Source organism: Balaenoptera acutorostrata, chromosome 15 (genome assembly GCF_949987535.1).
Source record: "Balaenoptera acutorostrata chromosome 15, mBalAcu1.1, whole genome shotgun sequence".
NCBI classification, from domain to species: Eukaryota; Metazoa; Chordata; class Mammalia; order Artiodactyla; family Balaenopteridae; genus Balaenoptera; species Balaenoptera acutorostrata.
This window is the reverse complement of record NC_080078.1, coordinates 85,153,931-85,179,389: the sequence shown is the minus strand read 5'-3', so window position 1 is coordinate 85,179,389 and position 25,459 is coordinate 85,153,931. Positions and strand designations below refer to the sequence as shown.

At 46.2% G+C, this 25,459-nt stretch overlaps 1 protein-coding gene across 1 annotated transcript in view; it reads left to right on the top strand.

Moving 5' to 3' along the window:
• The window catches only part of LOC103015046 (serine/threonine-protein phosphatase 4 regulatory subunit 1-like), a 70,096-nt gene extending 45,854 nt beyond the window's left edge, over positions 1-24,242 (top strand). The window contains exons 7-23 of the mRNA XM_057529730.1: positions 3,620-3,727; positions 4,524-4,589; positions 6,149-6,256; positions 6,622-6,672; positions 7,212-7,363; positions 8,782-8,951; positions 9,114-9,176; positions 10,725-10,793; positions 10,933-11,126; positions 13,801-13,896; positions 14,761-14,946; positions 15,207-15,368; positions 16,551-16,651; positions 18,915-19,035; positions 19,849-19,983; positions 22,521-22,662; positions 23,810-24,242. Of these exons, the coding sequence (XP_057385713.1) occupies positions 3,620-3,727; positions 4,524-4,589; positions 6,149-6,256; positions 6,622-6,672; positions 7,212-7,363; positions 8,782-8,951; positions 9,114-9,176; positions 10,725-10,793; positions 10,933-11,126; positions 13,801-13,896; positions 14,761-14,946; positions 15,207-15,368; positions 16,551-16,651; positions 18,915-19,035; positions 19,849-19,983; positions 22,521-22,662; positions 23,810-23,967 (2,082 nt within the window). The 3' untranslated portion in view covers positions 23,968-24,242. The remainder of the gene's footprint in view (positions 1-3,619; positions 3,728-4,523; positions 4,590-6,148; positions 6,257-6,621; positions 6,673-7,211; positions 7,364-8,781; positions 8,952-9,113; positions 9,177-10,724; positions 10,794-10,932; positions 11,127-13,800; positions 13,897-14,760; positions 14,947-15,206; positions 15,369-16,550; positions 16,652-18,914; positions 19,036-19,848; positions 19,984-22,520; positions 22,663-23,809) is intronic.
• Positions 24,243-25,459: the final 1,217 nt, after the last annotated feature.

The following is a 25,459-nucleotide window of genomic DNA, read 5'->3' as shown; positions in this document are numbered from 1 at the left end:
ATTTGCTTGTAGTTTTCCAGTTTCTTAATGAGGAAGCTTAATATTTTTCAGCCTACCTTTTTGTCTACTTTAAGGGTTTAAAGCTACACATTTAACGTTTATATCTTTGTGATGTATTGACTCTTTTACTAACAAGTGACTTTCTTTATCACTGGTAGCAATCTGTATCTTGTAGTCCACTGTGATATTACTATAACCACTCCAGCATTCTTATGCTTACTGCCCATCATAGTATATTTGTTTACATCTCTTTACTCAAAACCTTATATGTCTTTACATTTAAAATGCTCCTGCTTTCATTAGCATAGAGTTTGGTCTTCCTTTTATAGCCAGTCTGATAGTTTCTGCCTTTTAATTGGAGTGTTTATTCCATTTATGTTTAATGTAATTATTGATATATTTGAATTTAATTCTGCCATTTTGTTATTTGTTTTTCCATTTGTGTCATTTGTTCTTCTGTTATTTCTGCCTTTTCTCGGGCTAATTGGATATTTTTGTATACTGCACTTTAATTTCTCTATTGAGGATTTTCAAAAATGTAGGACCTTGCAACATCGTAGTTCCCCTCACCCCCTCCTCCTCTGTGCTGTGGTTGTCATATACATTATGACATGTACATCACATGATGATCCTGGTAATGTGGTATTATAATTTTTGATTTGAACAATTCTATCTCTGGGAGAAAGTAAGAAAAGAGGAAAAATGCATAGTCCTTTATACCCACATTTTTACCATTTTTGGTGCTCTTGCTTCCTTTCCTAGGTCTGAGTTTCCATCTGGTATCATTTCCCTGCAGCCTGAAGAACTTCCTTTAATACCTTTTTTTAATTTGGTTGGCTGCTGATGAAATCTCCCAGTTTTAATCGGAAAATGTCTTTATTTTGCCTTCATTTTTGAATGATAGTTTTACTGGATATAGAATTGAGGTTTGTTTTTGTTTTTCCTTGTAGCACTTTAAAGATATCATCCTCTTGTCTCCTGGGGAAGTCAGCTGTCATTCATATCGTACTCCTGTGTAGAAAATATCCTTTTTTCTCTCTCTGCTCTTGAGATTTTTCTCCTTATCTTTGCAGAGTGAATGCTTATCCTGCTTTGCGTTTATTAAACTCCTTGGATATGTGTACTGATGCCCTTCACTTAATTTGGGCAGTTTTTGGCTATTGTTCCTTTAGGTGCTTTTTTTCTCTCTTTCTCCTTTCAGTCCGGGCCTTATAAAGTTGGGACCCTTGATATTGTCCCAACAATAGGTCTTTGAGGTTCTGTTTTTGTTTGTTTGTTTGTTTGTTTTGTTTTTTTAAGTAACTTTTGTCTCTGATGTTCAGATTTAGTGATCTTCATTGATCTATTTTTAAGTTTGATGACTCTTTTTGTCATCTCCAATCTGCTATTAGCCCTATCCATTAAATTTTTTATTTCAGTTATTGTGGTTTTCAGCTCTAGAGTTTCCATTTTGACCTTTAAAAAAAAATATTTATTTATTTATTTATTTATTTATTTATGGCTACATTGGGTCTTAGTTGCGGCACGTGGGATCTTTCATTGTGGCAGGCGGGATCTTTCGTTGTGGTGCACAGATTCTCTAGTTTGTGGCACACGGGTTCCAGAGCACATGGGTTCAGCAGTTGCGGCGTGTGGGCTCAGTTGCCCCACGGCACGTGGGATCGTAGTTCCCTGACCAGGGATCGAACCTGCATCCCCTGGATTGGAAGGCGGATTCTTAACCACTGGACCACCAGGGAAGTCCCCATTTTGACCTTTTTTTAAAGTTTATATATCTCTGTGATGTAGAGATTCCCTATATGTTCCTTATGCTTGTATTTTCTTCTCATCCCTGAATATATTTATAAAAGCTCCTTGAAAGTGATTGTCTGGTGGTTGCAACATTTGGATCATCTTAGTGTTGATTTCCGTTGATTGCTTTTTTCTTTATTATGGGTCACTTTTTCCTGTTAATACATAGTTATTTTTAATTGAATACTGGACATTAAAAATGATACACTACAGAGATTCTGGATTCTGTTTTATTTCTCTAAAGTGATTTTTTACATAGCAGGCAGTAATCTTGTCTGATCTCCAGCTCCCAGCTGTCTCCTTTGTGGTGAGCAGCAGCTGACGCCTCTGCTCAGTCTGTTTAGTTTCTGGCTGCTGCTTTTCTGCTGGGTCCCTGGGGTCTCCCCATATATGTGTAGTTTAGCAGCAGCCAAAGACCTCAGCAAAATATAGACACAGATTTTGGACCTTACTTGCAACTTTCTCCTGTTGCAGTTCATCTTCTAAGGACAGCCTCCGCTCCAGTTTCTGCCTTTTGGTTGCTCTCCAGTACTCTTAAATGATTGTTTTTTTCAATATTCTGTAATTGTTATCTGTAAGAGCATAGGTCTGACCAAGCTACTGTGTTATTACCAGAAGTCTTGATTGTTTTTTATAGTTTCCATTTCTTTGGTGAGATTTCCTATCTGTTCATTTGTTATGACTCTATTTTCCTTTTAGTTCTTGAACATATTTATAATAGCTCTTTAAAGTCCTTTTAAAGTCCGCTAATTCTAACATCTGGATCTTCTGTGGATTTGTTTCTACTGATTGAGATTTTTCTTGAATATAAGTCACATTTTCCCATTTGTTCTCACGTCTGTGACTAATATATCTTCTCGCTGAAACATTGCAGAAACTCTGGATTCTGTGTTTTTCCTCTGAAGACTGTTGACTTTGTTCTAGCAAACAGTTCAGATTCTGTTTCCTTTGCACTTCTCAGCAGCTGAAACCACACAGCTCCTTCTGCCTTCAAGCTATTGCTTTGCTCTGTGAAACTCACCATCTCCCCTGTGCCCACGTGGTGCTGAGCTCAGCCAAGGATAAGAGTAGGATTTAATTGGAGGTGGGGGCTCTCCCTTCTTTAGCTCCCTCCCTCCATCCTTCCCTCCCTCCCAGGATTTCTACCCTCACTTTCCAGCCTCCCTGGCCACCTCTGTCTCTGTCCTCTGACTTCTCAAGCCAGTAAAACGGTAGCTTTTACTTGGAAGTCCAGCTACCCCGTGTGGCTGTACAGAATGAAGGATGCCCCAGGCAGAAGGGCAGCAGCAAGCAGTGCATGTTGTACCCAGTGTGGTTTCCCCTGTCAAGGGTCTGCTTCCCTTTAGTCCCCACCAGCGTTTGGTTGGTCTTCAGTGATCGCCTGTGAGCCGTCTTTTATGCTTTGTCCAGCTGTTACTGTATGTCCCACCTCACTACTCTTTGGTTTTGGTAACATGACTTAACCTCTTTGAGCGTTAGTTTTCTTATCTGGAAAAATGAAGATAAATGATACTCATGTCATAGGGTTTGAGGAACGTGAAAGAGGTAATGCACAACGTAAATTGTTCATTCACGTGTCAGGCACATGGCCGGCACCTGGCAAATGGTAACTCTTCAGCTTTAGACAAACCATATCTGAGTAAAACTTGAAAACTGTTGGCCTTCTATTGATATAACTTGACAAAATGCAAAAGAAGGTGTTCTCTGTTTTGACCTCTTGGGTATTTTGGCAATATTTTTAAGATTAGCTTTCGGAATCCAGTTAGTGATACGTGGGATATTTATGCTTTGGTATTCCAAGTGACCCAAGTTTTCTTGTTATTTGTAGATAATCTGTAAGCTGGCGTCAGTGCTGAGCAAGAGCACAGTTGAACGCCTGCAGCTCCCTCAGTTCTGTGAGCTGTGTGGTGATGGGAAGCTCTTTCCAGTTTGGAAGGTGGGAACGTGCAGTTTCAAAACTTGAAAAATTCAAAAAGTTAAAAACGATTCAAAGTTGATTCCTTTAAAGTGCCCGGACTTCCTCAGTAGACACAGTCCGGATGAAAAACGTGGCCAGTGTGAACTGTGTAAGGAAAACAGTGAACACTGTCGCCAGTTTTCCCTGCCATCTGGGCATCTGTGGAGATGTAGGGTTTCGGCTCCATGAGGGTAATCCTCTTGGGCGCAGGAGGAAGAGACATTGCTGGCTTGTGCTTCGATGCCGGGGCCCAGGCGTGCAAGGCCTTTTGTCACTGGGGCGGACTGGCTCCAGGACCCTCGCATGTTTGCTGTACCTTCCAACTGCACCCCCTGCACTGCCCTCCCCGTTTATCGCTCGTCACTCGGTTGTCATATTCTTCCTTCTGAAGACCATTGCCAGCCCCCTCCCCGAGCAGCCTCACCGTCCGCCTTGCTGTGCAGCTGCCCACCTTCCCTGCGGTCTCCCCTCGTGATGCAGCGGCAAGGAGCTAGGTCTCACTTACCATGCAGAGAACCTTAAGGGTCTCCTTTGCTCTAGTGCTAAGCAAAAGCATTACGCATTGAGATGATTAGGAGCCACAGTGTCCTAGCGTGTGGTGCTCTATTGTAAATCTTCCGCTTCCAGTGCAGTGGAGGCACCCGGCTCGGGAAGTGCTGGTTCGCTGCCCGACCAGAGGAGTCGTTGCTCTCAAGGCTCCTGCTTGTTAGTTTTCACAGTTTGTTAAGACAAAAGGAAATCTGAGAATAATGAGTACGCCTTTTGCCTTTTTAAGGTATGTGCCACAAATTTTGGTGATATTTGTCATGCTGTCAGACAAGAAACCACTGAGAAATTTTTGGTATGTGACGTTAATGCCAACTGTACTTGCTGATGCACTTCTTAGGGCACTTTTGAAATTAGTGGTGACGTTTTGTATTTATGAGTCTGTTACTTTGGAATGGCAGCTCAGTTTTGCATCCATCCGTTTCCGGTTTCTTGGCTCCTGAAGCTAACATGTCTTCTGAGCCTCAGGCAGCTGGTGTGTGGGATGGAGCGGGAGCAGGCCCCGTCCTCTTTCCTGGGGACTCTTCTGCTGTCGCTTCCTCACCGGTCACTTTCCCCTGGTCTCCTCTCACTGTCTAAGCCACTCTCTGTCCCTTCTCGACTGCTCTTTCTAGAACACTGCTCCTGGGTTTCAGAACCCGTGGGATTGTTTTCTTGGTTTACAGATTAAAATCCAGACCCTTGTTGACCCCTCAGTTCCCTTCACAAGTACCTTTCCTGCCTCACCTCCAGTCGCCTCCCTCGGGTCTGAACGCCGCCCTGACCTTCGGTCGTGCATCTGAATCGCAGGGAGGGCGAAAGGGGGCACGGCCGGGGTCTGTATTTTCGCTGAAGTCCCTGGTGACTCTCAGCACGGCAGTCTGGAGAACCACGTCACCAGGCAGCTGGGGGCTCTTCAGGGCCTTGCAGCTCTCTGCTCTTGTGCACCTCCCTGCCCCTGCTCATTACTGCCCGTCCCCTTCCAGAGGCTTCCCTGCCTGGCGGAGGGACCCTGCTCATACTTCACACCCAGCTTGCGTGTGCATTTGCCTCTGTCAAGTTCCTTCCCTGCTTGGACTCACCTACCCGCTGGGTCAGAGAGAGTTGATTTCTCCCTTTTCAGCATTCCATGGCGTTCTGTTCAGAGTACTTGCATGTCCACCCCCCAACGCCTCATTGCTGTGTTGCTGACAGGGACCTTCACTCCATCACGTTCACCTTTGCTCCTCCACTGCCCACCCAGTACCAGGCCCCCAGAGAACTGTGCTAAGTAAGCACTTGCCACTTTTACGTGACAGGGCGTACTGCCTGCGTGGCTGGAATACAGCTAGTTTAACTGAAGCGCCGCACGTTTACGGTCACACCGAGGAGGACTGACGTGAACTTGTAAATGGACTCACAACCGTGTATATCCAGGGCGATGGCCATCCACTGCATTCCACTGCACACAGGTTGTGTTCCGTGGCCTGGAGCTATTTGTGGTACCATCAGGTTTTAACAGTCTGCCTTCTTCCACTAAGTGCCCCAGCCAAAGACCGAGGTGCCTGGGTGGGGCCGCTAGCTGGGGAAGCCACAATTTCAAAGTCATTCACAGTTCTTCTCTACAGTCCACAGAACGCATATCAGTCATTCAGCCCTGGGGGAGGTTTTCTGTATTATCCTGTTGAATTTAAAGAAGTCATTTACTAGGATTAAGAGGTAAAGGAAGTTACTTATCCTAATTTCTGTTTGTTTCAGACGATTCCTTTTGGACTCGTATCTAGTTCCCTTTTGTGTCATTAACTTACGGCTCTGCCTTAACTACATCATTGAAACAGGTGTGCCCTTCCTTCGGGTGACCAAGTCTGAGTGGCATGGTTTTGTTTGCTTCGGTAGCTCCCGAAGTTTTTTGAGCTCTGCTCGGACAACGCGTGGGGGATGAGGAAAGCCTGTGCGGAGTGCTTCATGGCCGTGTCCCACAACACGTCCCCCGAGGGCCGCCGGGCCAGGCTCTCGCCGCTCTTTTTTTTTTTTTTTAATGAATAGCCTAGTTTTGCTTTTTTTTTTTTTTTAAAGAAATTCACGTTCTTTTATTTATTTATTTATTTATTTATGACTGTGTCGAGTCTTTGTTTCTGTGCGAGGGCTTTTCTCTAGTTGCGACAAGTGGGGACCACTCTTCATCGCGGTGCGCGGGCTTCTCACCCTCGCGGCCTCTCTTGTTGCGGAGCACAGGCTCCAGACGCGCAGGCTCAGTAATTGTGGCTCACGGGCCCAGTTGCTCCGTGGCATGTGGGATCTTCCCAGACCAGGGCTCGAACCCGTGTCCCCTGCATTGGCAGGCAGATTCTCAACCACTGCGCCACCAGGAAGCCCTCTCGCCGCTCTTTATCACACTGATCAGCGACCCCTGTCGATGGGTGAATGCGGCCACTGGCAGGCCTGGGTGTGGCTTTGGCCTTGGCACCGTGTACTGTGTCTTTTCAGTAACGGATTGGCGTATTTAGACTTTGTGAGGATTATTAGGGCACCTAAAATCTCAGAAGCCTGGTGTGCAGTAAGAAAGTGGCACACACCTCGGCATTCATAGCAAACGAATATCACAGAAATGAGAAATGAGACGGAGAGAGCTGTAACTGCATTGTTACCTTTTCTGTTATGATCATAAACATGCCCGTAATGATTAATAAGGTCTGTTCAGGTGCTTTACAAAGTCTGGAATTATTTGATGTAGAATTAATATTCTGGAAGCATACAAACTACATGATGGCACTAAATTTTTCCTGATTTTCTGTTGAAACATAGTTTATTTGGAACCTAGGGACTGCCTTAGAAAGCAATACATCTGCTTAGACGTAATGTGGTGGACGGTGAGTTGTCTGGTGATCAGCCACCTGTTCAGCCTGGGATCAGACCTGGCCAACACCGCGTCCGCCGCGCCCTTCTTCCCTGGCTTCAGGTGCGCCAGGCTGCCTTGGAGTCCCTGGGCCCCTTCATCTTCACCTTTGCCGACCCCTCCAGGGCTGGCCTTTATATTCGAGAAGACGGCACCACCGGCTCCGGATTCGGACTCGGATTTCACCTCCGGGTCACCGGGTGCAGGCAGCCATGGTAACATGTCCTCAGCCTGGTAAGTTTCGGCTGGGATAATTATCAGGATCCCGGCTTCACCTCAAGCATCCACCTAAAATTCTAGCAATTATCTTGTCTGGAGTTTTAGTAACAGTGACCTTCTGGGCAAGATGGAATATTAGAGCTTTAATTATGTAAAGAAGCAAAAAGTAATTGCAATAATGATTTTGAAACATGACTACTGGGTTATAAATAATGAAGCTACTGTGTCTCCTAAATTTAGATAAAATATTCATTCAGAGTCGTGATTAAATAACCTATAAAGAAAATTTTCTCTTACTTTTTGATTAATGAAGTTCTTTGGATAATTTACACAGGGAAAATGTGAAGTCTCCCCAATAGAATTTTGTGCCGTAGGATTTTTCATGCACTTGATGGTGACATTCCTGACTCACCGTTAGTAGGCCCACACTGTTCTTCTAGTAAGTTCTAGTGATTGATCTCGGGTTTTTTCCTGTTTCCTCAGAAGACGATGGGTGTGTACTAAGCAGGCCATTCGAGGTAGTTTTACAAGCATCTCTCCATTGCGAACATTCCTCCTCAGCAGTGTGAGAGGAGGCGATTCACATCTCGGATGGCACGGATGCTTCGTAAGATTGGTGCATCCTTCTCTCCATCTTTCTCCACCAAAATTCATTGAGTTCTTGCTGAAGGTCAGGCCCCGTGTGCCGCATCTTCCTCATCAAGACTTTCCAAGCGGTTCACAAATAGCCAGTTCTTAGCAGCTCTAGCACCTTTTATTTTCTAATGCCTGCCCCCTGGTGGAGGTACTGACGAGCAGTGAGTGCATGAAATCTCGCCACGGAAGGGGTGCCCGCCGAAGCCAGGGCTAATGCACCGCTTGCACGTAATGGAGGGATGGGGTGAACCTTCCTGTGGCATTTTCAGTGCTTGTAATACTCCCAGTGGGGCAGAGGGCACTGATTGGACCTCTTATCCTCTGTGCGGTTATTAACTTCCGGCACCGGAAGACACGGGAGGTTGGGTAGCCAGGTAGAGAGGAGGACCGGCCTCGCAAGGATGGGGATCTGATGTTTTCCCATTTTACTTCCGGTCTGTTACACGGTGCTAAAAATTTGCTTCCCTCAATTTAAACCAGTTCCACAAAGCCGGGCCAGGCAGAGCCAGCTCTACCCATGGAAGGCACGTCCACAGACACCAGCAATTTCCCGTGCGTCAGTAGCTCCTCCAGTGGCCTGGTGGAGAACCCAACGGAAGACTCTGTCTTGGCTGGAGGCGAGCTGACCAGGCTTCCCCCCCGAGGCCACGAAGCTCCCCAGTGTTAACGACCTCCCCGTCAACAGCCATCCTGGACCAGACTCCGGTGCCCGCCCGGGCGGTCCTGAGGACGTTTTCAATAATTTCCTTTATTGGCGGACTCCTCTCCCTGACATAAGCAAGGACTTAGAGCTGCTCCTGAGCGAGGCTGGCCCGCAGCAGGAAGGTGGCGGCACACCCGAGGCCGTGCACCGGAGCTGTGTGGCTAGGAGCGAGATTCAGAGAGTCCTGGATGGTTTGCAGGAGCGTATGATGAACGATCCGATGTGCAGGGTAACTGTTGTCCGCGGTAATGGAAGAGAAAAGGGGATCTTTCCGGATTGTGTGTCACCCGGGCCCGTGTGTGGCTTTCCACGTGTGCGTACTTCCCTCGATCGACCCCGCGCACCCACCACAGGGGTGCCTGGCCCAGTCTCCGCACAGCCCTCACACCGGGATCCTGCTGTTGCAGGTCTCTGCAAGGGTTTCGCCTCCTTGCTTTTCAGCCGTGCGAACCGGTTCTCCCATAAAAGCGGCTAGTTCTTGGGCGTGTCTGGAGCAGTGGAAATTTTATTAGCTCCTTGGACACGGTTCTATCTCTTGCCGTGTTACAGTGCCCTTTCTGGTTACGAACAGCCAAGGATGGTGCTCCTTTTGGAGCCTATTAACTCCCCTAAACCGTTAAGGTTTTTGCCTTTGTACAGCCAGGAAAAGCACAACTTCTTCTTTGGGGTGTTTTTCATTTTGTGACTAGTGTTCCCACCGAGCGTCTGATCCGGGAGCCAGGCCTTGCGGTCCATACCCATCATCATGCCTCTTCTTTCTCTAAACAGGGCTATATTTGTATTCTTCCTTGAGTTGGGGAAATTGGAAAAAAACAACACTTGCTGCTGTTGCCGGGCAAAGATTTGTGAAGCTTTCGGGAAAGGAAATGTGAAAATCCAGTTAGCCCTGTGATTATTCTTTGTCTTTAAATTTATAAAGGAAATTAAGTCAGTGTTTGCTGAAGGAATGAGCACATGTAACATATCGCTTCTAATTGTTACAGACAAAGGTCTGTTTTTGGAAAACACATTTCTAAAGCTGCATTGTTCAGTGCTTGGACCCGGGCTGAGTGCTGGGGCAGTAATGCCCGACACGTGAAGCCCTTAGGGTCTGGTTGAGGGGATTATGGAAACAACCACCCGGCATAGGGAGTGGCACGGGCTGGGGCAGGGGTGGGCGCACAGGGCAGGAAGCCGGTCCCTCCTGGGGGCGGAGGAAGCATCTGGGAGAAGACCTCACAGAGCAGCTGACATTTGACACGGGCTTTAGGCGACGGCCAGGACTCCATCATCTCGAGAAGTCGAGGGTTGAGTTTCAGAGGTTCCTTCCAGTTCCCTGAAATTGTTGTTTGTAAAATCTTGTGTGCATATGCAGACTTAATTTCTTTGTGAGGAAGGACCCGCAGCTTTCATCAGCACTCAGAGGGATCTGGGACCCCAAAAGATTGAGAAGTAAACTACCCGTTGGGTATTTGTGAACTGGCCATGGCTGAAAATGTCACTCAGACCCCTGGGAAGGGCCTCGGGTGCACCAAGGAGGTGGCACCTTGCCCTGGGCCCAGTGGGGAGCCCTTGCAAGCTCTAAACGTTTTAAGGACTCTTGTTGAATTGAACTAGTAGAAAACAGGATGCAGGCAGTATTGTGTGTGTGTGTGTGTGTGTGTGTTTGGAGGCTGGAGACATGGAAACATCGGTTTGTTTTTACAGAAAGGCACGTGAACCATGTCGTCTTCACTGTTAGGAGGGTCTCGAATAGCCGTGCTGTGGACGGAAAGAACGAGTAGCGCTCCGGGCTGGGTGAACACGGTCTTCACTCGTCGGTGTGGACGGGGATGGACTGATCCCAGCATGCGCGTGCGCGTGTGTGCGTGTGGCAGAGCAACGGCCGCCCTGGTTTATAAATGGGAGGTGCCCCCCCCCCCCGCCCCGCCGGTTGCTGGGCCTCCCAGACAGCAGCGTTCAGGAACATCGTGTTGTCTTTCTGTGAAAGATGATGGAATTGAACTCTGATTTTCCTAACTGAGGCTTTTCAAGTTCAGGTTGGATGCTCTGTGTGTGGCTGGCGTTTAGTTGGAATGAAGTTAATGGCCGTGAACATCAGCACCTCGGTGAGAGCTCGCGCCGGGCGACTGACATCCGGAAGGGGAGGGCTTGTGCGGTGCGTCCACGTCCAGCCTGTCTTGTTGTGAGTGAATCCCTGCAAACCAAATAAAGTTATTAAAATTCTTGGAACTTCTCTTCCTGCAGCTCAAGTTCAGGTATTGTCAGCTGCACTGAGAGCCGCACAGCTAGACTCTGTGGATGAGCCCGAGCGCCCGCCGACAGAAGGGCTCAAGGAGGTGTCCATTTCAGGTCCCAGCCCAGCCCCTGGCGGTCAGCCGGCCCCGTCGGCTTCACCAGCGCGGAACGAGCTCGCCGCGGCCAGGACATTACAAAGCACAGTGAGTCTTTGCCGTCGCCCTCAGCCGCTGAGGAGGTGACGGAAATCACAAAGCTGCATTTTCTTTTATTAATATATCCTGGCAGAAATGATAAATGGCACATTTAATTTTATTCTTAAGGCCATGTTTTGGATAACTAGACAACGAATCAATCAGGTGATTGATAACCCCGACTCTCCTCCACAAAACAAACGTGGGGAGACCAAAAGCACCTTCCCTCGTCTCCAAAGACAACCTGGTTCTTTGGGGGGGATTAACCGTCTAAATGCTCCATTTCACTGCTAAACCGACGCTTACATCTTCTAGTAGCAAGGGAAGGTGAATTCATGCAACTCCTAGAATGTAAAGTTGACGGTGACCTTTGAGATTGCGCGTCACCTCCAGCCCGTCCTGTGGGCCTCCTTTAACCCGTGCTTGCTCAGGAGTGGTGCTGGATGCCGTTTCTTGGAGGGGAGATTTTGAGAAGCCAAGTAGCTCACTACGTTTTCTCCTCTAGTCTGGAACCAACCCCCGTGAGGCTGGGACTCCGTGTTTGGGGCGAGGAGGAAGCCTGGCACTTATTTCTCACCTTGAGTGTCTCTAGCTTTCCAGCTCGCTCGTGGTAGGAGGCTCTGATGCCTTCCTAATTCCTGCTAAACTCGCACGTGGACCCCTCTGAGCTGGGGTCCTTCACAGGTAGTGGTGAGACTAGCGAATTAAAAGTAGCAAGCGGTCTGTGATCATAAAGTCATGATGTGTGGGCACCCTCTCATTTTCGTGTGCCACGATGGAGAATCTCTTCAAACTTGTGGTCTCCAAGGTCAGAATACCAATTGTTTCTCCATTCACACAGTTTATATTTTGATGTCCGTGATTAAACTAACTTATCGCCTCCTTTTACCCCCTTGGTCTGCTCCAGTGAAGCTAAACAAAAGACGAATTAAAAAAGCCTGAATATAAAATGTTCAAGGGTTATTAAGGTTGCCTTTGATTAGTAGGGAATGAGATGATATCCTGTTTTGCTGATTTGCTTCAAAAAATAGGCAAGAAAGCTCACGTTGTTACCTTTGTTACCTGGAGTATAAAAATCACCTGTGTTAAGTGGAAAGGCGTGGTCACGTTTACCTTGGTGGGAGACGTGATGGTGTTCGGGCTTCTTTGTCATATACAGAAGCGAAAAAGGAGAAGGGAGAACAGGTTCCTCCAAGTTGGCTGTCTTGAGTGAAGGATCTTAAAAGGGCCTGTACAGTTGGGCTTTTGGTTTATGGCGAGGGATGTCAGGGCTCTTGAATTTGACTCTTAGGTTCCTAAGGGATCAGTCAGGATGCTTCTAGTTGCAAAAGAAGGAAAAAGAAACAAAAAAACTCAGAGCTTAAGCAATGAGGACAGAAGAGGAGGTGAGGCTGGGAGGCTGGTCACCCTCGGCCCTTGCGTTGACCTTGGCCCAGCTCCCACTCCGCCATCTTCGTGCACCAACTGGGTCCCGAGATGCCCAGGGGAAGGTGGGGCCTGTTTTTTCCCACTTGTCTCTTTTGGCTGCCAGGTGGTTTTCTGGGGAAATGACCTCCCAATTCCTTCTGGGGTTGCCTTGACTTGGGGTGGTTTACTTAAACCTTAACTTGGCTCCTGGAATTAGTGCTGTATGTAACTATGGCACTAAAGACTCTGGAATAAAATTAATTCCTAGAAGAAGAATAACGATTTATTATTTATTAAGCTATATGAATTTATGAACTTGGAAAAATTGGGGTCTTAGGTCATCATACCAAAATATTTCTGTTTTATCATGTCCTCTGTTAAAATAAGCAGTACATTTCAGTGAAAACCTTGGGAATTGAAGGTTCTGGTAGTGTGCCTCAGAGCAAACCAAGCATCTATTGGTGTATTAATCGACTTTCCCGGATCATATATTGAGCTGATTTGTCAGAATCCATTAAGCTGGTAGACAGTATGACATTTCAAGTGCAAGTAGGGAAATCCATGTTATGGTTGAAGGAGAAGGTCAGGTCCATCTCAGTTAATGTTAATCAACGACCAGAGACCAATATGTCACCGCTGGATGGCCCTGCTCATTTTAATTGTTAACCTAATGTAAAGGTTCATCAGCAAACATTAGCGGTATTTGTACCTGTGAAAATTGAGAACAGTTTTCTAAGTAAATACCCGTTCATCAGCCACATCTTTTCACTCATATTAAATGGGTCCCCGCAACCCGCCGCCTCTCCATCCTCTGTCTGGAGTCCAGAGCGCTGTACTCTCTCATCCCTGAGAAATGCTGGAGGCGCTCTTCACCATTTCTTGCAGACCTCGCCCTGTCTTCTGGAGTGGCCTCTGCCTTAAACATGCGACCGTTACCTAAGGGCATCAGCTAACCACACCCGGGACCCTGGGGCCTAAAGAAGGGTAAATACAGACTCGAGTTGTTGGTACTCACCAGCAAGAGCCTGTCTTTTGTAAGGGCCTCAAGCAGTCTTGAAATTAAAATGCACTTGAAATGACTGACCTGTACGGTATCATGTACAACTGTGCAAATGTATTTTTTCACACCTGGAGGGATACCATTGACTTCAGGGGAGCTCTGGTCTTGGTCTGCAGAAGTCATTTTTGGCCTTGAAAGAGGATTCTTTGAAGGGGGAGTGGTAGGACAGCTTCCTTCTTTGGGCTACATTGGTAATGTGCCCGATCAACTCTGCAGGGTCCAGGCGAACCTGGCAGTGGAACCAGTGACCGCTTGGAGACTGACCAGAGGCATGGCTGCAGCCCACTTGAAGAGGATAAATCTAAATTACAGGTTCGTTCCTTGAAAAGAAAAGCAACCCAAAACTACATTTTCTGGAAGTTAAATTTAAGAACGGCTGCTGGAACCGAATGTTTTTCTTCCCTCGATATTAATGACATAATCTGTGCGCTGATACTTCCTCTCCCACTTAAAAAAAGTAAATTCTCAAGTGTTGTTTAAAGTCTTCTGAACAATCTCGAAGGTATTTTAATAAAGCAAATCTAATATGAGAAAAGAATTTGGCATGTATACATTAATATTTAGTGTCTGTTTATCCAAGCCATTTAGCTCCTTTTTTGTCTGAAAAGTTTTCGACAGCTTCCTTTGTTGAACTGTGTTTGGTTTTGTTCTGTCTTGCGGATTAGCTTCTAGTGCTATGGAAGTTCTCGTAAAGGTTTTTCGTTATTGTATCCCCTTGTCCTTGCAGAGCAAAAAGGTAAGTGGGTGATGTCTTATGAAGGCAGTATCCCATCAGTTGGAAAAAGGTAGCAGTGAGCAGAGTGTAGGGGGTCCGGCCACAGGTGCTGGGGGCAGTTAATAAGAAGAGAGGACCTAATTTGCATCCTCCAGAGCCACGTGTACCAGACCAGCCAAACGCTGATATTCCAGACTGTGCTCTGTGATATCCAGTGTTGGACCAGTTTAGAAAAGATGAGCGGGGCCACTGCTCATTAACTTTAGACCAAGCTGAAAACTCACTACATGCCGAACAAGAAGATCGTGCGATCCAGAGCCCCAAGCTTTGGGAAGGCCTCTTGTTCCTCTTATACTCCCGCTTTGCTGTTTTCACCTCCAAGTTCCAATGTCCTCGTCTTTCGTGAGTGTTCTCCTTCTCTACTGCAAGCATGATGGTTCCCTTTCTCTTCTGTTTCCCAGGATATAATACCTCAGCCCCTGCTAGATCAGTACGTGTCCATGACCGACCCAGCTCGAGCCCAGACTGTCGATACCGACATAGCCAAACACTGTGCCTACAGCCTCCTGGGGGTGGCGCTGACCCTGGGCAGGCAGAATTGGCACTGCCTGAAAGATACGTACGAGACGCTGGCTTCCGACGTGCAGGTAAAAGGAGCCTTTTCAGGGGCAGGCACAGAATAGGATGGGTCATCTAATTAGGCAGAAAGGGAAGCTGCGGCAAGGCTGCTCGCTGAGCTGTATTTTATGTGGCCGCCATTGGCTTGTTTACTGGTCTTTGATGAAATGAAGCTTTAAGTGGTCAACCCCTGGCAGTATCAGTTTGGCTCCACAAATGCCACTTACGCTCTTGATAACACTGAACTATGCTTGCCTTTTGTGGTCCGTATGTCTCTGCGCACCCCCAGTGGAAGGTCCTTCGGACCCTAGCCTTCTCCATCCACGAGCTGGCTGTGATCCTTGGGGATCAGTTAACGGCTGCCGACCTGCTGCCCATCTTCAATGGATTTTTAAAGGACCTGGATGAAGTACGAATAGGAGTTCTGAAACACCTGTATGACTTTCTAAAGGTAGGAAGAAGGATTAAAACAAAAACATCTCCCCTCTTCAATACAATTTTTATAGATTTATTTGGCTGCGTCGGGTCTTAGTTGCGGCACATGGGATCTTTCTTTGCGGCGTGCGGGCTCTTTGTTGCAGTGCCCGGGCTTCTCTAGTTGTGGCACGTGGGCTCCAGAGTGCGCGGGCTCAGTAGTTGCGGCGTGTGGGCTTAGTTGCCCTGCGCGTGTGAGATCTTAGTTCCCCGACCAGGGATCGAATCCGCGTTCCCCGCACTTGAAGGTGGATTCTTAACCACTGGACCACCAGGGAAGTCCCAATACAATTTTTTCAAACCCTGGATATGTAAAGTATCAGTGGAAAAAAAACCAGAAACAGCTGTCTGGGTTTCTTCAGTTGAAGCATATCATCCAAAATCTTAAAGTGGGCATTCTTTCAGTGATGGGTAAATATTTTTATTTTTCCTCCTAATCTTCCTGCCCCTTAGAGTTCTGATTGCATGGAGGATGGTAGACAGATGGCCCAGCACACTCTGAGAAAGAAGGAACCAGGCTCCGGGTGGCGTGTGACTTGCCCGGGGTCACCTAAGGGAAGAGCCCAGCTGAAATCCAATCTCAGTTCTGCATGAAGGGCTCTTTCTTGCAAGATGTTGCTGCTTCCCTTCTTGCCTTCCCCCCCGCCTGCCCCCACCCCAGAGGAATGATGAGCGTAAAACTAAGAGTTTAAAAATGACCTAGAGAAACTAATTACTCGCGTCCACATGACCAGGAGCTGCCCTTGACGGAGTCTGGCGCATGCCGCACCGCTGGAGATTTTCCTGTCTGGTGCAGGAGCACACGAGCGGTGCCGCCTCCCTGGGAAGCAGCCGGGGCATTATCTTCTGAGCACACACATGCTTGGTTTTTTTTCAGGCAGGAAATTGTGAAAGAAGGATGAGTAGGGGGTGTGTAGAAACACACAAGCACATACACGAACCAGGGGAGAAAGGTTGGAAGCAGTCAGGGATGCGTTGGACGTCTGTTAACAGCAAAGCTAATTCACAGCCACACTGGGTAATGGAGTACAAGGCGTCAGGGAAATGCGCGGTTCTGGCCGGTGACAAATGTATAATCTGAAGTATAATAAAGCAGTCTATTTGGGGACATTTTGAAGGATTATGTATTTTTACTTATATATACATTTTAAAAAAATAGTTGCTTCATGGAGACAAGAGGAGAGAATATCTATATCAGCTTCAAGAATTTGTAGTGACCGATAACAGCAGGAATTGGAGGTTTCGATACGGATTGGCAGAGTAAGTAAAGCCTGGTTGGGGTTATGAGAAGGCAAGTTAGACGGAGTAATTCTTCATTTCCCTACCTTATAATTGATTTCTAAAGTAGCAGTAGGAGTGTTCTTTTGGATAAAGAGATTATGTTTTTATTAAGGGATAAACTGAATTCCAAAGCTCTAAGTCACAAATACCACAGTCTCTGGGGAGACATTCATTTTCAGAGGCAGGCGGGGCGAGAGTCACTTTGGAATTAGAGCCTCGTGCTGTTCTGTAAGCCAATTTATTCAGACCCAATGAAAGATGAATCACCCGCTCTTCAGTATTTTCCTATTAATAGGAGCAGTTTTTGCCAAAGCTTTCTTGAACATTCTGAGTGTAGCCCTCTGTGTAAGGGCACAGCGCAGTTTATACACTTCAGCCACTAGGGAAAATAATGTTACAGTGAGAGATATGAAAAGGTCTAACCCAGATGAAGCGATTATTTAATAAAAACGTCCCCCAAGATGGCTCAGATCTGTACATCATTTTGTGTGTGAAGGAGTTATTTCATTCCCCATTTTGTGCCAGCAGGAGGAATGTTCAAGGTTTTAGTGATTCTAAGAGTGAAAGTGTCACTTTAAATAATTCTCCATCCCGAGGTGTATAATGTGCTTTCCGCAGTATTGAGTGGATTTGTTTGTGGTGTTGTTGTTTGGGTTTTAGTTTTCACCTTGTCGAGATTTATTTCAGTATCTCTAGTTTTCATTTTTCTTGCCCTCAACTGGCAATCTCTCAAATAATTGTCTTCCCTGTAGAAATCCATCAGGCTTTTGCGGCTATTCAGGTTATGATTTGGCCGATGCCAGGGGCAAACTAAAAGATTTCCTCTTTGCTGTGATCCTTAATCATTATGCTTAATTTGAGAGATTGAGGTTTCAGTCATTATGCCATGTACCCGGCGTATATTCTCAGAGAACCGAGGAAAAAACAGGCCCACGTTTTTTCCATGAAAGCATAGTGCCCTCTAGCGGCTGAGTGTGGGAACTCGGCGAGGTCCGTCTCGGCCCGGGCTGACCTGCTTCCTGGGGGTGGGGATGGGGATGCGGATGGGGATGGGGATGCGGATGCGGATGGGGATGGGGATGGGGATGGGGATGCGGATGGGGATGGGGTCGGGGCCAGGGATGGGGATGGGGTCGGGGCCAGGGATGGGCATGGAACCGGGGACTGGGGACCCCGGGATGGGGTTGGGACCGGAGACTGGGGACGGAGTCGGGTCTGGGGACCGGCTGACGGGCTTCCCGGGACCCGGGACCAGCGACGGGGACGGTGTGGAGCCAGAGCCGGAGCCGGTGCTGGCTGCTGTGACCTGCTTCCCGGGGCCGAGCCGGGCCGGGCCGGGCCGTCTCGGCTCGGCTCGGCTCGGCTCGGCTCAGCTCGCTTCGCCCGACGGCGTTATCTCCGAGCGCGGGCTATCTAACTAACATCTCTGCGGTGGTTATTGAAGCCAAAGCCACTGATATGAATTCTGTGCTTCCATGCCCACGATAGTGGTATCATTTTTCTGAAAACAGTGCTTTTTGATATGAAAGTATTCACCGGCACTCCTGGCTTTTGGTTCTAGCTTCCTTCCAATCTCTTTTTCATTTCCTTTCTTTGCCAGTGTGGAAATAATGCCATTTATTTTCATACCCTTCTCCCCTTCCCCGTTTAGAAAACAGTGAAAGCTTTGGTAGTAGGTTTTTCCCACCAGCCATCTTATGAATTTTTCCCTGGGAGTAAAGAGCTCGTGCTCCCGTTCTCTCCAGGTGGACCTTGTTGGATTGAAAAAGGCTCGTGAACAGTGCGTGAGCCGGCCAGCAAAAGCAGAAAATTTAATTTGCAGCTTCAGGAACACTGTGGAGACAGTGAAATCTCATTTGTTTTCCCTTGATCTGTTGATCTTTGGGAACTTCAGCGTCCTGGCTATTTTTATGTTATCTGATTTTTAAAGTTTTATGTGCTTTCGAACTGATAACCTAAAGTTGAAATATTAAATCCCTATTCATAAATTTCTCAGCCTCTGTTTTACAAAGTTTAATTTATTTCCTTTCTGTTTGATTTGTGTGTGAGAGAGAGATGAAGAATTAAGATTTTTTTCCCCCCAATTTTCTTTGCGTGGCCATTTTCACTCAGCTTTCTGCTTCCGTTGATCTCCCAGCCTGGCTATTTTTATCTATAAAATGAAATGAGAATAAAGAGAGGTTGATAATGTGTTTTTCACCCCAAAACAATTTCTTTCTTTCTTTTTTTTTTTAAATTTCAGACAGCTGATACTGATTTTGGAACTCTATAATCCTAATGATGTTTATGATTATTTAGTGCATATTGCCTTAAAGTTGTGTGCAGATAAAGTTTCTGAAGTTCGGTGGATCTCCTTCAAGCTAGTAAGGAATCCATGACCTTTTCTGTTTATGATTTTTAGAAAAAGGAATATTTATGTTTCTTCCATTTTAACTTCTTTATTTTTTTCTGGGCTTAATTTGTCCAACTTTTAAGTTTTGAAATTAGGAACCTTATTATAGTTTTATCAATATGTAAGATAGCTCTTTTGTTAAGCAGTATGCTTGAGAGATGAAAATTGTGGATAAATCACCTTGTGTATGAAACTCTTTAAACAATGGCTTAGTGTTTCTTTTCAACACAGATTGGGTTGACTCTCCAGCACTGTTTTGTAGAAAAGTAGTTAGTGAGCAAAAACTCCAGCAAAGAAAAGCCGATCCTGTTTTATGTGGGCTTATACCAGCTGAATACTGAGGAAAAAAAAAATCTCATTTGAAAATATTTACTAAGGTACTATGATGGTGCTAAAATTTTATAAAAATGACAAGTTCTGAAAGGTAATGATTTAGTTGTTATGCAAGGGGACATTTTCTAAAATTTGGAATCTTAAGATTAATAATGTATTTTTCTAACACCAGTCCCTTCTTACATTTCATTTTTATGAAGGGTTTTATGGGTGTGAGTGTGTGTGTGTGTGTGTGTGTGTGTGTGTGTGTGTGTGTATCACCATATATTTAAACATCTTTTTTCCTCTGTGTTCTAATGATCACTGTGACAAAAATGACTTTCTCCCGTGCTTATAAATTCGTTTTAAAGGTGGAAGGGTGCATCAAAATGTCTAGTTTCCATGTAGAGTAGTATTCATAATTCAAGTAGATGACAGCATTCTAAATTCGCTCTTCTAATATTTTTCACAGGTTGTAGCAATTCTGCAGAAGTTCTATTCCAACAGTGAAAGTGCGATGGGGTTAAATTTCATCAATGAACTCATCCTAAGGTTCCGGCACTGTTCTAAGTGGGTCGGAAGGCAAGCGTTTGCTTTCATTTGTCAGGTTAGCAGGGCCTGGGGGGAGCATCTACCCTGCGCGTATGTTTGCCGTGTGATATCAACACACAGCACCAGGCAAAGGATCTCAGCCCTGGAGGACTAGCCAGGAACTTCGGGAGCAAGTTGGGGAGCAGCGGACCGAACCCCCTTATCTCACAGGAGATTGTGACAACCCAGTTTGGCAAAGGGACTTGCGCAGGGTTACCCAGCCCTTCTGTGCACTCATCCTGACTGCACCCACCGCAGTAGGGAAGGAGGAAGGTGGCATGAGGAGCACAGCAGTAGGGCAGCTCGGAGACCATTTCACCTCTTTCAGGTGAAGGTCAACTCCTCAGGTCACCCTCTCTACCTAGCATCTCGGAAATGAGGGCGTGATTTATGTTTGGCTGGGGAGGATGGCTGACATTTTTGATTGCCTCTGTGTGCCGGGCATCTCATCCTACATCTGTTCCTAATAGTAAGGTCTGCCAGGTGTTGAGCTCGGTACACCCATGTACTTTTTTTTTTTAATTTTTATTTATTTATTTATTTATTTATGGCTGTGTTGGGTCTTCGTTTCTGTGCGAGGGCTTTCTCCAGTTGCGGCAAGCGGGGGCCACTCTTCATCGTGGTGCGCGGGCCTCTCACTATCGCGGCCTCTCTTGTTGCAGAGCACAGGCTCCAGACGCGCAGGCTCAGTAGTTGTGGCTCACGGGCCTAGTTGCTCCGCGGCATGTGGGATCCTCCCAGACCAGGGCTCGAACCCGTGTCCCCTGCATTGGCAGGCAGATTCTCAACCACTGCGCCACCAGAGAAGCCCCCCATGTACTTTTAGACCAGTTTTTTTAGCTGAAGGAGTTGAAGCCCAGAGAGGTTAGGTAACTTGCTCAAGATCACCCAGGAAGTGTAAAGCCATGATTTTCTTTCTGCTAAAGTGTTACTTTAGCAGTTTTAACTTTTCCTCATGCACACGGTCTATCATATACAAAGGTAGAGGAACAGTAGAATGAACCTGCATGTACCTGTCACCCGGCTTTGTCAGTAACACAGTAAAGCTGTGATCGGGCTCTGCCTGACCCCTGGCTCCGCAGCCCCCTTTCCCTCCCCTGGAACCACCCGGCCTCCCTACTGAAGAACTCAACAGGGCCCCCTGTAGGCCTGCAGGGGTATCACAGGGGTACTTTGGCCATCTACTTGCAGAAGGGCAGTGGGGGGCAGGGTAAGTGCCAAAGTCACAAACCACAGGCCTGATACCACAGACTTTTATGAAGAAGTCAGTGCTGCCCATTATTTTGCAGAGAAAGGGTAAATGAGATATTTTTGCTTTTATTTTTAAATTCTTTTTCTGAGATTTAGACAGTCTGCGATGAAACAGAAGGAAAAGGCACCAACTAATTTTGTTCAAGAAAAATCCGTTTTTTGGTGTGCCTTCATTAAAGATTTAGAAAACCTACAATAACACAAACAAAAGGAAAGTGTCCTCAGCCAAGAGAACCTCCCAGTTGGGCACATGGATTACTATTTAAATGCAGGGAGAGGTCGTAACCTGGAGGTTAGGGGGGCCGACTTTGGAGTCAAAACCTGTTACTTTGAAGCCTGAGTCTACTGCTTCCGTGCTGGGTGGCCTTGGGCAAAGCAGCCTCTCTGCACGGCCTTTCCGTGTTCTGTGAAATGGAGTTCCTGTGGCACGGGCCTGCCTCCTGGTGTGGCCCTGAGGCTTTAGTGAGCTGACGCGTCTGAGTAACCGAGCACGGTGCCAGGAACCTGGAAGGCACTTAGTACATGTCAGCTGCTGTTGTTACCCTGTAGTGGGGAGAGCTACAGGATTTAGAATCCACATTCCTGCCTTGGAACCTCCACCTTGCTGCTGCCTGTGGGTCTTGGGCCTTTGGGTATGACCACAACATTGGACTCACCTGTAAAACTAGGCTCAGTCTGATTTCCGTGGCTGGCTATGAGAATGAAATGGGAGAATCCACGTACGACTCTTTGTAAGTAGAGCAGCAGTAAATGCTACTTGTTCACAGAGGGCCGGGCACTGAATTGGGGTCTGGGATTTTGCTGTCATGTGATAGGCGTGGCCCCTGCCCTCAAAGCCTGAGCTCTGGTGAGTAACAGGGGTGAAGGTTCCCAACCCTTGTTGGTGGGCGCTACGCTAGCCTTTGCAAAAATGATCTGCCATCCCCATTGCTACTCCATGGTACAGGTGAGGAAACCGAGGCCCAGAAAGGTGAAGCCACTTACTCATGGCCACGAAGCTAGAAGTGACCAGGTTAGGTTTTGAACCTGGACCTGTCTGACTCCAAAGCCTTTGCCTCCCCCACCAAATATTGCACCACTTGTACCCCAGTGCTTGGTAATGAATTATAAAAGTGCTAACTATGTTTCTAACCAAATTCGGTGGTTGAGATTTTAAAATTCAGACACACACAGACACTCCTCAGACCAAAAGATCCTGAAATTACTTCTTTGGAATTACAGAAGTGTATGTTTTTAGAAAAACTGTGCTGGTCACTATTGAAAAAGGTCCGTCTTTCGGCTCTGGCTTTCTCTTCATCACAGGCAGTGGTGAGCGAGGAGTGTATCCCTGTGGACCAGTTTGTTGAACACTTACTCCCCAGCCTTTTAAGCCTTGCATCAGATCCTGTGCCAAATGTAAGGGTTTTGCTCGCCAAAGCTCTAAGACAGACACTGTTGGAAAAGGGTACGTGGACCATTTTTCTGAGCTTACGGATTTTTAAAAAAAATATTTATTTATTTATTTATTTATTTTTGGCTGTGTTGGGTCTTCATTTCTGTGCGAGGGCTTTCTCTAGTTGTGGCGAGCGGGGTCCACTCTACATCGCGGTGCGCGGGCCTCTCACTATCGCGGCCTCTCCTGTTGCGGAGCACAGGCTCCAGACGCGCAGGCTCAGTAATTGTGGCTCACGGGCCCAGCTGCTCTGCGGCATGTGGGATCTTCCCAGACCAGGGCACGAACCTGTGTCCCCTGCATCGGCAGGCAGATTCTCAACCACTGCGCCACCAGGGAAGCCCGAGCTTATGGATTTTAAACTTCATCAGGCAGCAGCTAAATCTCCTCTTTAGGGAATTGTGGCAAATTGTGTGGTAGCGTACTTCAGATCTATTATATAAATTGATATGTTAATTTTTATGCATAAACTATGTTATTTATAAAATGACTAAGAATTAAGATAGCTCAGTTTTATATTTAATAAGCATGCTGAAATGCAAAATATTACATAGTCTTCTAGAAATGAGGGAAGCTTTTATAAACTTCAAGTTATGACAGAGACAGATTATGAAAGGTAGTCAATTTAAGCATTAACTATGGTTAGGTTTTAATGGTATTAATTTTGTAGTCAGTCAGAAAAAGTTTATACCCCAACCTAGTCAGTTATTTTAAACCTGAACAGGACTTAATATAAGACTGTGTCCCTTGGATAGTTGACTTCTACACCACATATTCAGGAGAACAGCCTAACTCCCGCCCTGCATATCCCTCTGTTGCCACTTCCCTCCCATCCTCCACCCCATCTGGCCAGCAACCTGCTCCCCGCTTCCTGTGTTCTATCTTGCCAATTCTTTTGTACTGGAGGGAAGAAAAGATAATATTAAAAGATTTTTAGTTATAGTTGAAAAAATATGCATGCCTATTCTTAGAAGTTTGTCTTTAAAATTTAGGAAATACTCTTTGATTCAAGCAATTTTATCATTTTAAAGGACTTACTCTATGAAAAATGGTTTATTGTCCTGAGACGTGGTTTAAAAAAAAAAAGCCCAAACCAGAGTGTGTTTTTGAACACAGTTCTCGGCACATGTGATTTAGTTTCATGTTTTTCTCTCTTTAGTGTATTTTAGAAATGCCGGTAACCCTCATCTTGAAGTCGTTGAAGAGACTGTCTTAGCTTTGCAGTCTGACTGGGACCAAGATGTTTCCTTTTTTGCCACCCTAGAACCAAAGCGGCGGAATAGTATAGACACTACCATGCTAGAAAACCAGAATTAACCAGTCTGCGATCACTCACAATCTGGTCATTTCATGTGTGGCATATGCTGCTCACCACTCCCTGAAGGGGAACTGATTGTATCGTACCTGCCCAGGGAGGAAAGATTTCTGAAACTCTGATGTTGTGTGCTCAAATGACCCCTTTCCCATCTGCACTCACAGGAACTTCTGCTGGGACGGGCAGGAGCCCCAGGTGGCCCGGCCTGTGCTGCACTTCTGTGCCCCTACCTGCCTGATCAGGAAATCTGTGAAAAGGCTGTAGAACCAGGTGGCTCACTGAGGGGGCGGGTGGGGGGGACCTCCATGGCATCAGACTGCCTGTGAGCGGTTTGTTTTCTCTATTACAGACTATATTATTTAACCCCCAGCCAACACCTCCCCCCCCAAAATAAAGTACGTTATTAGAAGCTTTTAAGTCTTTGATAGACTTGTATATTTGGCTTCCCTCATGCTTTCCTATAAAATATAGTTTATGGTATTATATTTTATTTTTAACTGAAATACTGTACATATGTAAATAACTCTTGACAGGAAGAAAATATATTAATGTAAGATTAGCCTCCTATCAGTGAACAGAGCAAATACATCATTTAAATTTATGCTCCACTTTGAGTTGCTGCAAATATAGCCCAATGTGTTTACTTTTGAAAAATGTGATAGTTAAAGAAATCTACTAACGACTGATTTATGGCCATCTTTCTAATATCGTACTTTTGTTGTAAACTGTACTCGGAACTTTTCCTCAAGCACTCACCCCCTCCTCTTCTTGCGGGAACTGTTTCCATAGAGATAGGTACTGGCCTTTGATAAAGGCATAAAGCAGAAAGATTTTCATTCTTTTTTTTTTTTTTTTTTTAAAGGTCTTTTATAGCTACTTTATTTATTTCTTTATTTTTGGCTGTGTTGGGTCTTCAGTTCGTGCGAGGGCTTTCTCTAGTTACGGCAAGTGGGGGCCACTCTTCATCGCGGTGCAGGGACCGCTCTTCATCGCGGTGCGCGGGCCTCTCACTATCGCGGCCCCTCCCGTTGCGGGGCCCAGGCTCCAGACGCGCAGGCTCAGTAGTTGTGGCTCACGGGCCCAGCTGCTCCGTGGCATGTGGGATCTTCCCAGACCAGGGCTCGAACCCGTGTCCCCTGCATTAGCAGGCAGATTCTCAACCACTGCGCCACCAGGGAAGCCCAGATTTTCATTCTTATATGGATATATTATCATTTGTTTAAGAACTTGGGAGTGGGGGGAAATTGATCACTGAGATGCATGGATATTGACTTTATATCTGATGCTTTAGAATCTTAACAAAAAATAGGAAATCATAGTTCTGATCACTCTATATAGTTGGCCACAAATACCGGTGATTTGGGAGGTTAAATTATGATACTCTTCAAATCTAAGTACACAGAACTTAGATTTCGTGCTTTTAAAATGTAGACTAAGAGAATTAGAATTTAAACAGGTTTTGCATTAATTAATAACCCAAGGCTCTATAGACAG